A 15172-nucleotide genomic window follows, 5' to 3' on the forward strand; every position below is an offset into this window, starting at 1 on the left:
CGCAACAGCCGAATTCGCGCGACAATGAAATAATTTCTTGTCCTTGTCTAACGCTTATAGCATTCAATGCATCTCGTATTTCTTGGCAAAGGAATGACGCTGAATTGCAATTCCACAACAACGAAAACTGAGGGGACGTTTCCCCACGAATTTGCTGCTCGCGCAACGTCCACATGCTCCAAAACACGCTGAAATATCTTTGTTTCACACTTAAGCCGCTTTAACTGCCACCATAGTGCGCTTGTGTGGGTGCCATTATCTTTGTTTTCAAAATAGGCACTGTGCCGGGAGCAGTTTCAAGCAAAAGACGTCTTTGCCGCAATGTTGGTTGTATTTGCTGATTTTTTAGCAGTGAATCCGATTAGCAAATCGTTCCTTGTCCGGCGAACCAAATAACTATCGTCATCATGAACGTGTATGTGTCACAAAAAATGGGTAAATTCCACTACACACCACTTCGTCATCATAAGCGGGTATGTGCCACAGAAATAGCGTAAATCCCAATAATGGCCATTGATCCAATAAAAAATTGGGGGACGCTTAAGCTCCGCCTTTAAGAGTTGAACGCGATAGCGATAACCGGCCCCATCTTCATCGTGCTCTGTTTCGCTTGTCATTATGCCCAGTCGAGCGAACCAACAACGCCGACAGCGGAAACTTGGCGGAACAAGCTCTTTTACGCTATCGCGTTAAAATGAAGAAGGCAACAGCTAGCCCAACAAATGGCTGCGAAGCGACGGCGGCGAGCGGGAGACCCTGAGTACGTACAACAAGAGAATACTAGGGAACGGGAAAGACAACGGCGGCTGCGGCTGCGACTGCGATAAGACCCGGAAGCGATGTAATGCCTACGCCAACGACGACGTGCCCGTAGATCTATGATAGGTGCGAACGCTTGGTTTGAGCCGCGAGCTCCTGCCTCTGCAGCTTGGACATCCGTGTTATGTTTGTGACTGCCTCTGATTTAACACGAACCTCAGCGCTGAGAATCAAGGTAGAAATCGTCTAGCATCACCTAGCTAAAGCCTACCAACGACCTAGCAGAAACCTTGAGACAACCTGCACCACCTAGATAAGGCCTATAGAGACAACCTACAAGCAACCATTTTAGTCTTTAGAATCGTCTAGTTTCGCCGTTTCAAGCCTTGCACGGCTTAGTGCAAGCTTCGCCAAATTTCTTTTCTTAGCTGCGAAAATGTTTAAGGAACCACCCGGTCGTATCTTGTCTCGCGTTGTAATCTCGAAGTCTCAACTCTCGCGTTGGCGTCCCGCAGGTCCCATGTTTGATACACATAAGCCGAGCAGGCTGTACGTTTTTACCGTGAGCGCCAACGTTGACGAAGGGCTAATTCGTCTGTCGGAGTGGGCGACCCGAAGCAAAACGCCAGCGCCCGGAGTGACATATCTACGGAAGAGAGAAGGCGATTCATGATGGTGAAGCGCTAAAAGAAACGGAGACTTATGAAGAACACAGGACATGGCGCTTCCTGCGTTCTTCATAAGTCTTCAGTTCTTTTAGCGCTTCATCATCATGAATGTATACGAACATGCCACACTGGCAGTTATTCACGAGAAGGCGAGGCGAAACCCCAGCACCGGCAGTTAGGCGCACCGCGTGCGGAACAGCCAATAGCAGAAAAACAGTAGAAGTGAGAACATATAACAGTAAATAGATCATCGCAATAACAAGATGAGGCCATCACAAGAAAAGAACGGAAAAAGATAGAAAACAGCACAAAAGAACCGAAAAGAGCTAAACACAAGGAAAACCGGAGGATCAATGCTCTGCAGTTGGTAATGCTTTCACTCGGGGTGCAACTGGCTTTTATTTCTATTTTCCGTGTGTGTGCGTGCGCATAGCCGAATTAAAACGTATCGGCATCGCCGTTCAAGCTAGCGGCACAGCGGCTCGCTGTTTTCCGTTCTCGGGATGCCGTGCACAAGCGGTCTTGCTCTCGCACTCAAGATTTCTTTTGTTTTTCTAACAATGGGTATGGGACTCATTTTAACGCAATAGCGTTAAGGAGCTCGTTTCCCAGACATTCTGGTGTCGGTGTCAGTGTCGGCGGTTGTTGGTAATAAAATAATAAAATTGTTGGTTCAAAGGAAAACCGAACCCAGCCTTTCTGCGTAGCCAGCAGAAGCTCTACCACGTAGCCGCGCCATTGCTTGAAACAGCTTCCAAAAAAACTACTCCATGAATGTCATGTAGCGAAAAGTCTCATTACCTTTTGTAATATTGCGTAACAGGAGCGTAGAATCATACCAGGCGTCAAAACATGTGAATTGCGCAAAGAGTGGATATTTTAAAGGCCCATCCATTACAAAGCGCTCAGACATATTTAATCATCCTCATCAGCAAAAGCATAAAAAAGTGAGCAGCTGCATAGGTTCGCCTGTTGATTTACAGACGCGTAGAGGGCCTTTCGCAGATTCACAAAATGAATAATTAGAGCGTAGTGGGCACTGCGCAACTGTATTTGCAGTAGGCATTCTGGGATAGTTTGAAACAGCCGATGTTACGTGCACAGAAGTTCGTTTACTCGCGGCACCGGTGAGGCATGCACCGAGAACCAAAGCAAGGCTAGCAGTGGGGAACGCGAAGCTGATCAAATCCGATTACGCTGTCGCGTTATACTGTTGTAGGCGAAGCTCAAGCGTCCTCCAAGTTTTTTGCGATGTTCTGTGGCTGCCGCACAGCGGCGTGGCCAATCAGCGACGGAGGAGTGATTGCCATGGCTACGTCCGCGAGTTTGAATTGGAAGCTTTCAGAACTATGCGGGCGTTCTTCAGAACGCACGGTGACGATGTCGCATAATACACCTTGCTGCGTTGCGAAGGAAGATATGGACGTTTACAACACGAAAAAATTCGGCAGATCCCACGTATCACGGGAATCAATGTTATGCGTACTATGCACGGCATGGTGACTGTGGCGTAATTTTTCCCATTGAGTGAAACGTTACGGATTGACGCTAGCGAAATGTGGAAGTGGTATACGCACACGCATATGTTGAAGAGTGCTAAATGCATTGTGTAACGAGTTGTTTACAGTTGCGTAACAATGCCAACAGCAACATGGATGTTCCCGACACCAGACGCGGTAAGCTGATATGTAGTGCTTATATTCTTCAATACTGGATAGCGCGAATCCGAACAAGACAAAGAAGAAACACAGATGCGCAGGACAGGTGTTACTCGCAACTAAGCATCATTCAGTAAAATTTCCCTAGATATATACACAGCCGAGTGGCATGTACAGGCGCACTGCGCGTACGTTACAGTCACAGTTGCAGTTGTTACATTTGTTATGCTTATACCTTTCCTTTAAGACGGAGAACGCACGCATGCACACACGAACCCGTGTGCATGTGTAGAAGGGGTTCTTGGCAGTTCTTGAACAAGGTCTTCATCACCGTGTTCAAAGGGCCCCAGCAGCTGGACCGGACTTGTTAATCGGATCCTTTCATGATCGCGGCTACGAGGGGTCTAAGTGCAGGGAAGTGCAAGGTATAGTACAGCTGGTGAAAATCCTGGATGCCTCTTACGATGAAATGATCTATGAAGCCTCTGGTCCTGGACGTGGCAGTGAGGTATTTTGATGCCCTGTCCACATCCAAGCCGTTTTATACGCAGTATAAGGACCGGGTGTTGTTGGGTCTTGTAATATAAATGTTGAAGTCACCGGTTGTGATGAGAGGCCTGGTTCTCTCGGCAGATTTATTGTACGAAGCATTGATTTCGGTTTTCGCGTAATCCACGTGGTCCACGTTGCGGACTGCGTGGAAGAGTGGATTACGCCAGGGCTCTTCTGTATTGAGCTTCCTCACTTTCCTTGCGTCCGCCGCGGCGGTGGTGTAGCCGTTACGGTGCTCGGATGCTGACCGGAACGCCGCGGGTTCGATGCCGGCCGCGGCGGTCGAATTTTGATGGAGGCAAAATGCTAGATGCCAGTGTACTGTGCGATCTCGGTACACGTTAAAGAATACCAGATGGTCAAAATTTCTGGGGCCCTTCGCTACGACGTCTCTCATAATCTTGGTTTTGGGACATAAAACCCCAACATACTGTTATTATAATCACTTTCTTTGCGTGTCAACGTGTGAGTGTCCGCGGTTACTGTGTTGACTCAGACTCTGTATCACCTGTGGCACATACCCGCAAAACATGAAATCTGCTATGTGCCACACTCGACTGAGAGAAAGGTTTACATGACGTACGCGACAGGTATTTTGCGTTATTCATGTCATGACCAGTGGATCGTGTTCGTCATACATTGATCCCGTGCTATGGCAATTTTGATATATTACAAGTCATGGAGGCGACGACGTAAGCGGCTAGATAGATAGATAGATAGATAGATAGATAGATAGATAGATAGATAGATAGATAGATAGATAGATAGATAGATAGATAGATAGATAGATAGATAGATAGATAGATAGATAGATAGATAGATAGATAGATAGATAGATAGATAGATAGATAGATAGATAGAAACGGTCAAAGTGCCTGAGGTTCGCTAAGAAATGCTTCGTTTTTAAAACGGTTGACAAGGCAAGCTGACTGAATTTCAGCGTTAAATGTTCGTTTTGCTGACCGTTTGCCTAGTATTGTATTATTTCGCATTCACAAAATTTTCGCGATAGCGAAGTTTGTTGGTTTCACCGCCTATTTCATTATTACGGGGTTCAACTCTATGCAGATGTACATACAAGCGAAGATTGCCTCTATTTAAATGTTTGGACACCGACATTGAACAACACGGCAATGCTTCTGGTCATGGCTTGGATACACGGAGGCCAGTTTCTGGATGGCTCGGCAGCGATGCACTTAGATGATGGAGGAAACTTGGCTGCCCTTGGCAACGTGGTTGTCGTGACTATCGGTTACAGGTAATGTGATTCGGGCGGGAAGGTTGTGTCAGCATGTGAAACGTTTGGTGCGGAACGTTGTAGCTTGACTTGACTGAATACCCGAAGAGCACTCTGCAACGTGGGAAGCGATTTTATCTCAAGCACAGGAAAGTGTCACAGTGCTTCAAATGTACTTATGGGCTAGTTCGTTCGTCATATTTACGATAAATGGCAGCGCACACCTAGTTGGGACACGTACACGAAAAAAGGACGACACAAGCGCTGAACTTCAACTGGGGTGCTATACAGGATGGCCCGAGCTTCACGGGCACACGAGTTTGCTCCGAGCTTGCACTACGGCGGTCATGACAGGAAGACAGTGCGGAGCACGCGATAGCAGCGTTAAGAAAAACGGCTACAAGAACGAGCATGGCGTCAGATACGCATGTGCGGCATTTGCGGCGGGTTTCAAAGGAACGCCGCGTGCGAACGCGTCAGCGCCGCCACTCAGTCAACATTTCGATAGTGTAGCGACGTCAGCGTGATTGTAGTGGTATCTTTTTGCCAACTAATCATCGCGCCTCCCATGGGCGTGTTCGTGGGCGTTTGTCTTTTACAGCGAAAGCTGTTATGAGATCATTTCACCGGCCGTTTTTGGCGCCGTAGTTGTCCGCCGCCGCCGCCGCTGCCGCCGCCGCCGCCGCCGCCGCCGGTGTCCGTAACCAGTATCGCTCGAAATAAGAAAAAAAACGAAATAAGAAAAAATCCAGGATGGAACGAGGTTCCAACCTGGGCCCTCTTCGTGGGAGCCCAGTATTCAACCTCTGAGCCATTCTGGTGCTTGGAACTGCTATGCAAAAAGGTCCTATACAGACTTCATGTCGGGAAGGAATCACATTAGCATATGCAATATAGCGTGGTAGAGAGTAAAATAAGCACCAAGCGTCGCGCAACGCGTTGCACAACGCGAATTCTGTAACCAGGCGTCACACAATGCTAATTGCGCAATGAGTAGGTTGTTGAATGCTTCCAACCCATTACAAAGGACTCTGCCATAATTCTTCATCGTCGTCAGGCACAGCATCAACAAAGTGCGCATAATGCCTTACATGCGTTTAGCAGGTACCACGGCTTCGTAGAATGACGAAAAATGGCCCAGTGCCTGCTGCCCTACTTCTCAAACATTAATGATTTGTAGCGTAGTGGGTTCCTCGCAAGTGCACTTGTAGTGGTTGCCAAGGAAGCCCATAAGCGCATGATCCATTTCCTCGGGGTCTCAGATAAATTAGAATGATTTAGAGCGTAGTGGGATCCTCGCAAGTGCATTTGTATTGGTTGCCAAAGAATCCCATAAGCGCATGATCCATTTACTTGGGGTCTCAGTAAAGTTCTTCACCTCACGCCGTCTCTCTCCCACGGCAACGTATGTTATACAGCATGACGGGAGAGGGAAATAGCAACCGGGCGTCACCCAATGCAAATTACTTAACTGGTGGGCCGTTTAAAGCTTCCAACCCATTACAAAGGGCTGAGCCATAATTCTTCATCATCATCAGTAGTCGCGTCAACAAAGTGCACATAATTCCTTACAGACGTGCGGCTGGTGCCTCGCTTCTCCGCAGAATGACGAATAATGGCTTAGTAGGTGCTTCCCAACTTCACAAAAATTGTGATTTATGGCGTAGTGGGTATCTTTCTAGTGTACTTGTATTGTAGCCACAAGAAAGCTGACAACGGGCTCTAGAAACGCCGCTCCTCCAGCTTTCGCTGTGACTGTGCTGCGGTTTCAGCGCAGGCCTGGCGTTTTTTTCGGAGAATTGTTTCGTTCCACCTGCAGCATGGAAATTTCCAATCTCGAAAGCAACAAGGACGCACACGCAGCACTATGGTGCAGCTCGTCTCGCTTCTCTTGAATATTACCGATAAATAAATGGACAGGTTACTGCTATACTTACATTACACGCTCGAAGATCTTTCTGTAGTAACAAATCGGTAGAAACAATGTCTCCAAACAAGTAAATAATAACATTTCTCACCGCAAATCCCACCAGGGGTGCTTGCTTCGTGGCTGTAAGTGGTACATCGTGAGCGAGGTGAAGTTGAATGCGAGACATCGTATCCAAGTGATGATATAACCTTTAGTTCTTCATGCATGTGTGCATAGTCTTTGCGATTAGGCTGATAGATTAATCGTGGTGCTCGCTGGCGTTGCGCCGTGAGCACTGCTCCTCCGCAAGAGCAAACGCGGTGGGTGGACCCGATCTTCTTCGCGGGCGTCTGACAATCAAATTGATAGACGTGCGAACTCGGGCGCAAACTCGTTGATTCTGAAAAGGCCCCAGTTGAACTCGGGACTGTCATAGCGCTGGTGTGCCTGTCAAGTGTTTCATGCGCAGTGGACGCTACTCAGCAGCTTCTTTGAATATAAAATAATTAGGTCAGCTTGCACTACTTGTGCAAGGCTGGGGCCATCAGAGGAGCTTGTCGTCACCTCTTCGAGGTTATTACGTGACTCGTCTACTCAGTATCCTTGGCCTGCTTCAGAGTAATCACCGCGCGAGTTCGGTCTCAATATTCGTGTGTTTGATTAGCTATGCCTTAATTAACATGGCAATAGTTATGCCTTAATTCGCAATGTTTTAATTAACACGCCAATAATTAATCAAATTTCATTATCAATGTTCTCACTAGCACGAATGTACTTAACATAGTGCTAATTAGAGTGATCATTATTACCGCGTACTTGGCGAGGAAGTTGGTTTCAATTAGCGTGCTCCTAATTAGCGTCGTGTTAATTACCATGACCCTAATTAAATCTGTCTTGGCTAACATGATACTGAATAGTCCTGTCTTGATTGTTATTGTTTTAATTACCACGATATTCTGAACACAGGCTTAATTAGCAAGGTACTGAATAGTACCGATGTAATTAGCATAATCCTAATTAGTACCATAATAATTAACACGATCTCGTTTAGTAAGGTCCTGATTATCTTGGTTTTAATTACACGCTCCTAATTATTGTCGTGTTATTTAGCATGGTCTTAGTAAGACCTGGCTGAATTAGCTCGACCTTAGCATGATTTGGCTTAATCAGCTTCGGCATAGCATGTCCTGTCTTAGCTAGGTATACCGCCCAGCTAATTAGCAAATCAGCCTGCCGCACCTGCTCAGGCAGCGAGCAGACGATGAAGAAGAGAACGAAGAGGGCGCGCGCCCGCCGAGCAACGCGCTAGAATGTAGAGGCCGACCATGGTGATTATACACGTGGCCTCGGCAATTACCTCTTGCCGCGGTGTTGAGGCGCTCGGTCGGAACGAATCTCGGAGGCCATGGTGCTGATTATTCTAAAGGATGCTTAGTGCAGACATTAAACGCTTGAAAATAGATTCAAACGGCCCGCGAACACATAAAAATATAGTTAGTAGAACTTTCTGTCACTCTTCTTGCATGGGTGCACTTCTGCACTCAGTGGAACGATAAACAAATGAAAGAAGGTGCCTCTAGTTTGAAGACGCCACCTAACCTCGACCGGCCTTGACGTGACGCCGCCATCCATCGTAACCAATGGAACGGAGCGCGTGCTGAGGAATGGATTTCACCTTCACTTACTGTTAGCTCGTTCAAAAAGGGGGTGTCGCCAGAGCTCGGAAAGATCCCGAGTTTCGCCAAACTCGGGCCATCCTGCATAGCACCCCTAATTTTTATTGATGACCACATTTGCTTAAATGCCATCTTTCTGCGCTCGCGTGTTGCATATGTCTAGAGCATATTCCTAAGGCACTCTCAAGAGCAACAAAAACCCAAAAGCCGCAATCAAAACACAATGCAAGAGCGAAAGGATTCAAGATACAAACGCAAAAAACAAAAAAAAGAAAACAAAGGAAAAAGAAAAGAAAGAAACAGAAAAGCCAAGACTACATCACGTGTTAATACCTAAAAACCTCCTCTCTTTTGAAGATAGAGCGACCGATGGGCAGCTAATGCAGTCTTCGCTCCTCTCGAAAATTTCTGCCGCTTCTACAATTTCACGTGCGATTTTTCCTTTTACCTTACACACCACCCTTGTTTTGCCCAACATGGGTGCGCAGCCGCAGTCTCTGCAGTGTATGCGGAGATGGCCTGCATACTTCTGGAGCAGTGATAATTGCGCTCTGTGAGCCTCGTGTTCTGTCATCTACCCGTTTTACCAACGCACACCTTATTACACGTCAGCGGTATCGAATAGACAACACGCTCGATGCAGGTGATGTAAGGGTTCCTGTATTTTATCGAGCATGCTTGCCTCTGTTTGCTCTGCGAATTGGCTTTTTTCCAAAGAGCTGACAGCCGCGCAGGCGCAGAGAACACCACATCCAAACCAACCTTTCAGCCTAGTTTCCTAAGATTGTGCGACACGGTGTGGACGTAGCTAATTACAAGAACCTTTCCTAGACGGACGCGAGCGTCGCTGCCGCCAGAGGCTGCGGCAGAACCGCTCCTGGAGCTTTTTAGCAGTGCTTCCGCCACCGACATCAGAAGGGCCATCGGGTACCCCGAATCACGAAAGCGATGACTCTGGATCAGAAAACTTGTCTCACATCGGTGGATGCACAAATTTACTAGGTCATGTTTTCATCATGAGCTCTTGAGATTGCCTTACGAATGTGCTCTAGACATACGCAACACGCATGCGCAAAAAGATGCTATTTAAGGAAATGTGGTCATCAATAAAGATCAGTTGACGTTCAGCGCTTGTGTCGTCCTTTTTTCGTGTTTCGTGTACGTGTCCCAACTCGGTGTGCGCTGCCATTTATCGTAAACGTCACAGTGAGACAGGTAATCTGGCGTGACCGTGAAATATGAAGAAATAGGAGCAATTTGCATATATTCATCTGTCTACGTTTTGGGTAACATGCCCAAATAAGGAATTTGTGTCAGAAAGTGCGTGACGTAACTTTCCAGGACTTCAACGTTTGACTTCCCCGATATTTACTTAATTCGTTCGAGATATCTTATAAAACACTCATTTTTGCATATATTTGATATATTACGAGTATTAAGGCATGCACACTCTGCGCGCAGGTGATCGCAATGCGAATCGAATAGCTAGAAGAGAGAGAGATGACTTATTAAAAGGCAGAGAGGTCGGCCTGAGCTAGTGAGTTCTAGCCTGCTACTCTGCGCAAGAAAAAATAAAAAGGGGAAACTCTTGTTTCTCTCCCCATCTTCACCCCTCTTCCCTCATAGCTAGAATGTCGTGCAGTGTGTCAATGCAATTATGCAAATCACATTCCTGGTATCAGGTCATGGAGCCTTGGAATAGGTTGCAGTTCATGTTTTTACGAAGTTTATTTGATACTTCAGCAATTCGTGCAAGCAAGGACAAAGGTTCCAGATGCAGTAATCATGAAATGGAAAATTGGTATCCACCCATACAACATTTGTTGCTTGAACACATCATCCTTAAACATATCACTACCTATGTTGAAGAAAAACACATTGTATCACCATTACAGCATGGTTTCCGCAAATGCCTTTCTAAAGTAAATCAATTAACCGAATTAGTACACGAAAATTCACAAACCACTGACAATCAAAAACAGACATGGATCTCATACTACTTGATTTCTCCAAAGCATTTGATCGAGTGTCGCAGAAAAAAAACTAACCATACAAATCTACGAAGTAGCAGGTAAATGACCAATAATTCAATGGATCAGTGCTTATCTATCAAACCGAACAGTTTGTCGAAATTATGCCCCAAAAATAAAAAATAACCCAGGTTACCTCAGGTGTGCCTCAGGGCAGTGTCATGGCTCCCATTTAATTTCTGACTTTTATAAATGATCTACCTGCATCTCTAAAGACTAACATAAGGCTTTCGGCCGACGATTGCGTAGTATACAAAGAACTTAACTCTTCTCATGATCACCTAACCCTCGAAAACAATCTACAATCAGTATCTATATTCTGTGTGGAGTGGCAGATGACATAAAATATAGGTAAATCAGCTTTGCTTAAATTACCAGGAAAAAGAGAACATCCGACTTTCCCTACACTATCCGGACATCCACCTAACTCCAGGTAAGGAGTACATGTATCTAGACTTAACATATCAGATGACCTCAGATGGGAGGCCCACGTAAATCATATAACGTTATCGGCAATAAAAGACTATTTTCTGATAAGGCGTCGCCATTCAGCTCCGCATCCAAGGAAAGTGCTTGCCTATAACACATTTGTTAGAACAGTACTTGAGTATGCTAATGTCGTCTGGTTCACATCTACAAACAACTTAATCAACTAGAAAACGTGCGAAGGAAGGCAGAAATGTTTATTTTTAACAAATACCGCGCCTCTGACTACCCCTCCGAATTATTGCAACAACCACGAATACTAACCCTCCATAACGGGGCCGAACAGGCTCGCCAGAAAATGTTGTTTCAACATCTTCACAATAAGCTTCGTATTGATAGCACCAAATCCCTATCTTGCCTAGAAACAAGACCATCACGTCATAAGCACTCCCATTTCCTACTATAATACCGACTCAAAAGTGACTGTTTTAAATTTTCCTTTTTTGCACAAACCACTTGGGTGAGAAATTTTCTGCCTACATATAGACGATTTTCCGCAGCGGCGCACGGGCGCTGCTATGTTTGATCACGTGATCGTAACTGGCCTTCCCCCAGCCATTTGCCCCAGCCAACGCATTGGGCCAGCGAAGCGGCAGTGGCCGTACTACACAAGCTGGTTGCTGCAGGGTGTAAGCAAGTCACATGCTTGCGCAGCAAAACATAGTTCTACATGTAATCGCCTCAGAGTTGAAAACGTTGAGACATTTGCGTTTGTTTCGTACGTACCACGCCACAACGATAAGGGATATGTTTAATCTGCTTCGTATTTATGGTGTATGTCTTTAATTGTTGTATTAGCAACCGCCAGTAGCTGGGGTTACAAGCCAACATGGCAGCACCCACGCAGACGCGACACCCCGCTTCGATCCGAACTCGCTCTTGCTACTCGCCCTCTGTCCTCACAGCAATAAATAAATGGCAAAATCGGCCATCGCTTTGTGTCAGCTCACGCTGGAGAAGAAACGTCAGGTATGCTTTGTCTTTATTATTGCGATCAGCTGTGTTTATTTAGCCATGCCTGCTAAGCCTTGTCTCGGACTATATGAGAAGGAATCTTGGAAATAATGCAAAATACCAAAGAGTACATCGCTCTCGAAGCCTCAGGATGCGAATATAAAGCAAATAAATGCGTAGGTTTTGAACTTACGGGCCACACAGCGCAGGACCACGACGTGATAAATTCGAGGCGGAAGGACTACGTCCACAGGTGCCGCCATGTTTACTTTTCCGGCGCTGCCGTCTGCGCCGTCTGCTCGCTTTTACTCGTGTGCGCGTAGACGCTATGGGAACGCCGAGCAGGCGACGCGACGCGGATGGAGACATATTGAGCAGCGCTGCCAAAGGCCACGCCAGGGGGATGGCCATGGAGACGGCCACGGTAGGGGGACGGCCACGGTGCGGTGGCGCCAGTGGCGCCATCTAGTTTGATTTAATAAACCAGCTGCGGAAAATCGTCTATATGTCTACTTGCAATAATAAAGATAACTTCCTGTCCCCTCTTGAAAACTACCTTTGTGTTTCTCAAACACGAACTCTTCGTATAGTTCTAACCTTCCCATTTTGCTTTGTGTAATGAGAATAATTACATCCTGTGACGTTCTTTGTGACTACTCTAATAAGTCATTCTTTATACATTCTTTATAAATTCTCTATCTGTTTGCTAAATTATTTTACGTGCAGCCTTCTTGTAATTATTCCAAATGGGTATTGTGAAATGCACAACCAATTGTGTGTGCCATTCGTGCTGAAATCCCGCTGGAATTGCCAGTATGTCTGAAATAAACAAAATTCATATAGCAGAAGCATGCAGCATCCACGTGGATCATCAGACTTGCCAGCAAAATCACCATGACCATGTCGCCCTCACCGTAGGTAAATAAACTAATGTTAACACTCATTAAGCATGCCTGAGACATGTACAGCCGCCCAGTTTTTTAACGTGAACGCCCGAGCGTCTACCGCCGAGTCGATGAGCACCGTATCATGGAGCACAGCGACGAAAAGTGCGAGAACACACGCACGCGTGGAGTGAATAGTCCCGGGCGACAGCCTGTTACGTGACACAGACCTAACCTCACTGCTTTTTTAGATGCGAAGTATCTTATGGCGGAGTTCAATCCGGCGGTGGTGGTGGTGTGCGGCGTGACCACCTTACTGCGCATGCGCATACCCTCTCCACTTTCCCTCTCCCCTCTCCCTCTCCACTTTCCCTCTCCCCTCACACTTTCCACTCTTCCTCTGAAACGCGGGCTAGACATGCCGAAATTCTTTCTGCGCAACGCCGCGATGAGCACCAGCGCATGCGCGTCCCCTCCTCCTCTCTCTCCTCTCCTACGCTGCCCCCCTCTCGTACGCCTGCCGACCGCGTTCCTCGCTCGCCCTGTGAGAATTAACGGCCAGGCTAGAGGGAAGACAAGACGCGCGTAGCGTTCCTCTTCGCGTTCCATGATGCGAGGTCGGTTGCATGCCCAAAGAACGCCAACGGAACGCGATCGTGCAAGTGCTCCGGCTTCGCATCGCCTCATGGTCCCCTTTTTGTCCTTGCTTTTACAGCAGAGCTGTTATGGTCGAGGTTTGCCGTGTGTCGCAGATAAAAGTTATCAGCCTCATGAACTGGCATGCGCTCTCCGCATCCACTCCTTCATCTTAGTCCTCTTCCACATCTTCTGTTTCGCTCCCAGAAAACGTGCGCCGATTTGTCCGGCGTGGGATGCAATAACTCTCATGGGCGAGACAACGACTACGGATTAACAGAAAGAGAGAGAGTTAGCAAGAAAGAGAAAGAGAGAAATTCTTGGCGAAAAAATTTCTTGGCGAGGCGAGATTCGAACCGGCGTACCTACGATCCGAAGGCGTATGTCGTAACCAATTGGCTATCCAGGCACGCTTGTAAAGAATAACATAGCCTTGTATAATATAGCAAGGGGTGGGAAAGGGAATGGAGGGTGAAGAGCTTAATAAAGAGAAAAGCATAGCAGAGAAAGAGAGAAACGCACAAGTAGAAACAGTCAACGAAAGAAATAGAGCGAGAGAAAGGGAACAAAGGGAGAGAAGGACAGAGAGAGCGAGGAAGAGAAATACAGAAAGGAAAAAATTGAAATAAACAGGGGAAAAAAAGAAAAAAACAGAGCAAGCTTAGCCACGTATATATAGTATACTATAGCAAGGGGTGGGACAGAAAGAGCTGAGAGTGAAAGCCTAGCCAACCGAGGATAAGTTAGGTGCCCACCAGCTCTCTGATGGCCCAGCCTTGCCGGGCATTGTGCAAGCTGCGCTAATAGTTTCTTCTGTTTTTGGCTTGCAGTGACAAATGCATATTTCGCCTAGGAAAGTGTGGTGGGAACCACAGGAAAAGAAATCACGCCATATCAACGAAGTGAATGATGATTGAGGAGCTCGCTCGGAGATGACAATGACAATGACTTTTATTTTTTTCGCATCAATACAGTGATTGATACGAAGGGGCGGGCGGTAAAAGCTGTCATTTAAACAGCTTGACGAAGCCGCCGGCCCCCTCATTAGCGCTAACAGCAGCAATATTGTCACGGGCGAAATAAGACAGACAGCCAGGTGTTGACGTCTACCCCAGAACCAGACCAGCAACAACAACGTTCTCTTCTTCTTCCACTCGCGTGTACGTGCCACAGCGGATGGCTCATACATGATGGCATGTGGCATTACTCCCTCTCTCAGAAAAGCATCGTCTCGATGCTGGTTATGCGCACTAAAAAAAAAAGAGGAAAGAAAAACAAAACGTCACTATACAAACGAAACAATTGTGCCCGTAAGGCAAAATGAACATGCTGCCGCAACTGAAGAAGTAAATAGAGAAAGTGGGACACAACAAGAAGAAGCAGAAAAGCAACAAAAAGCAAGAAGCTAAGTGGCCATTGTAGTCAAAGTCACTCTACGTTCGATTGACGACGCGACAAATATCGCTTTAGCCTTGAAACATGAACCACATCAGTTTGTGGAAGCCAACGGGAACGTGTTGGGGTGCCTTCTGGGAGAACCTCGTAGGTTACGTCGCTGAGTCGGCGTAGAACCTTGTAGGGGCCGAAGTAGCGCCGCAGTAGCTTCTCTGACCGGCCGCGCTGTCGGATGGGGGTCCACACCCAGACTTTATCGCCTGGTTTGAAGGTAACATCTCGGTGCCGAAGATTGTAGCGGCGTGCTTCTGCAGTTTGGCGACTCTCA

General features: G+C 46.8%; 1 protein-coding gene across 1 annotated transcript in view; it reads left to right on the top strand.

Moving 5' to 3' along the window:
- Positions 1 to 15172, top strand: part of LOC119403489 (putative inactive carboxylesterase 4) — a 50837-nt gene that overhangs the window by 20415 nt on the left and 15250 nt on the right. Inside the window, exon 4 of the mRNA XM_037670420.1 lies at positions 4719 to 4895. Coding sequence (XP_037526348.1) covers positions 4719 to 4895 — 177 coding nt within the window. The remainder of the gene's footprint in view (positions 1 to 4718; positions 4896 to 15172) is intronic.

Source organism: Rhipicephalus sanguineus, chromosome 8, assembly GCF_013339695.2.
Source record: "Rhipicephalus sanguineus isolate Rsan-2018 chromosome 8, BIME_Rsan_1.4, whole genome shotgun sequence".
Classification (NCBI taxonomy): Eukaryota; Metazoa; Arthropoda; class Arachnida; order Ixodida; family Ixodidae; genus Rhipicephalus; species Rhipicephalus sanguineus.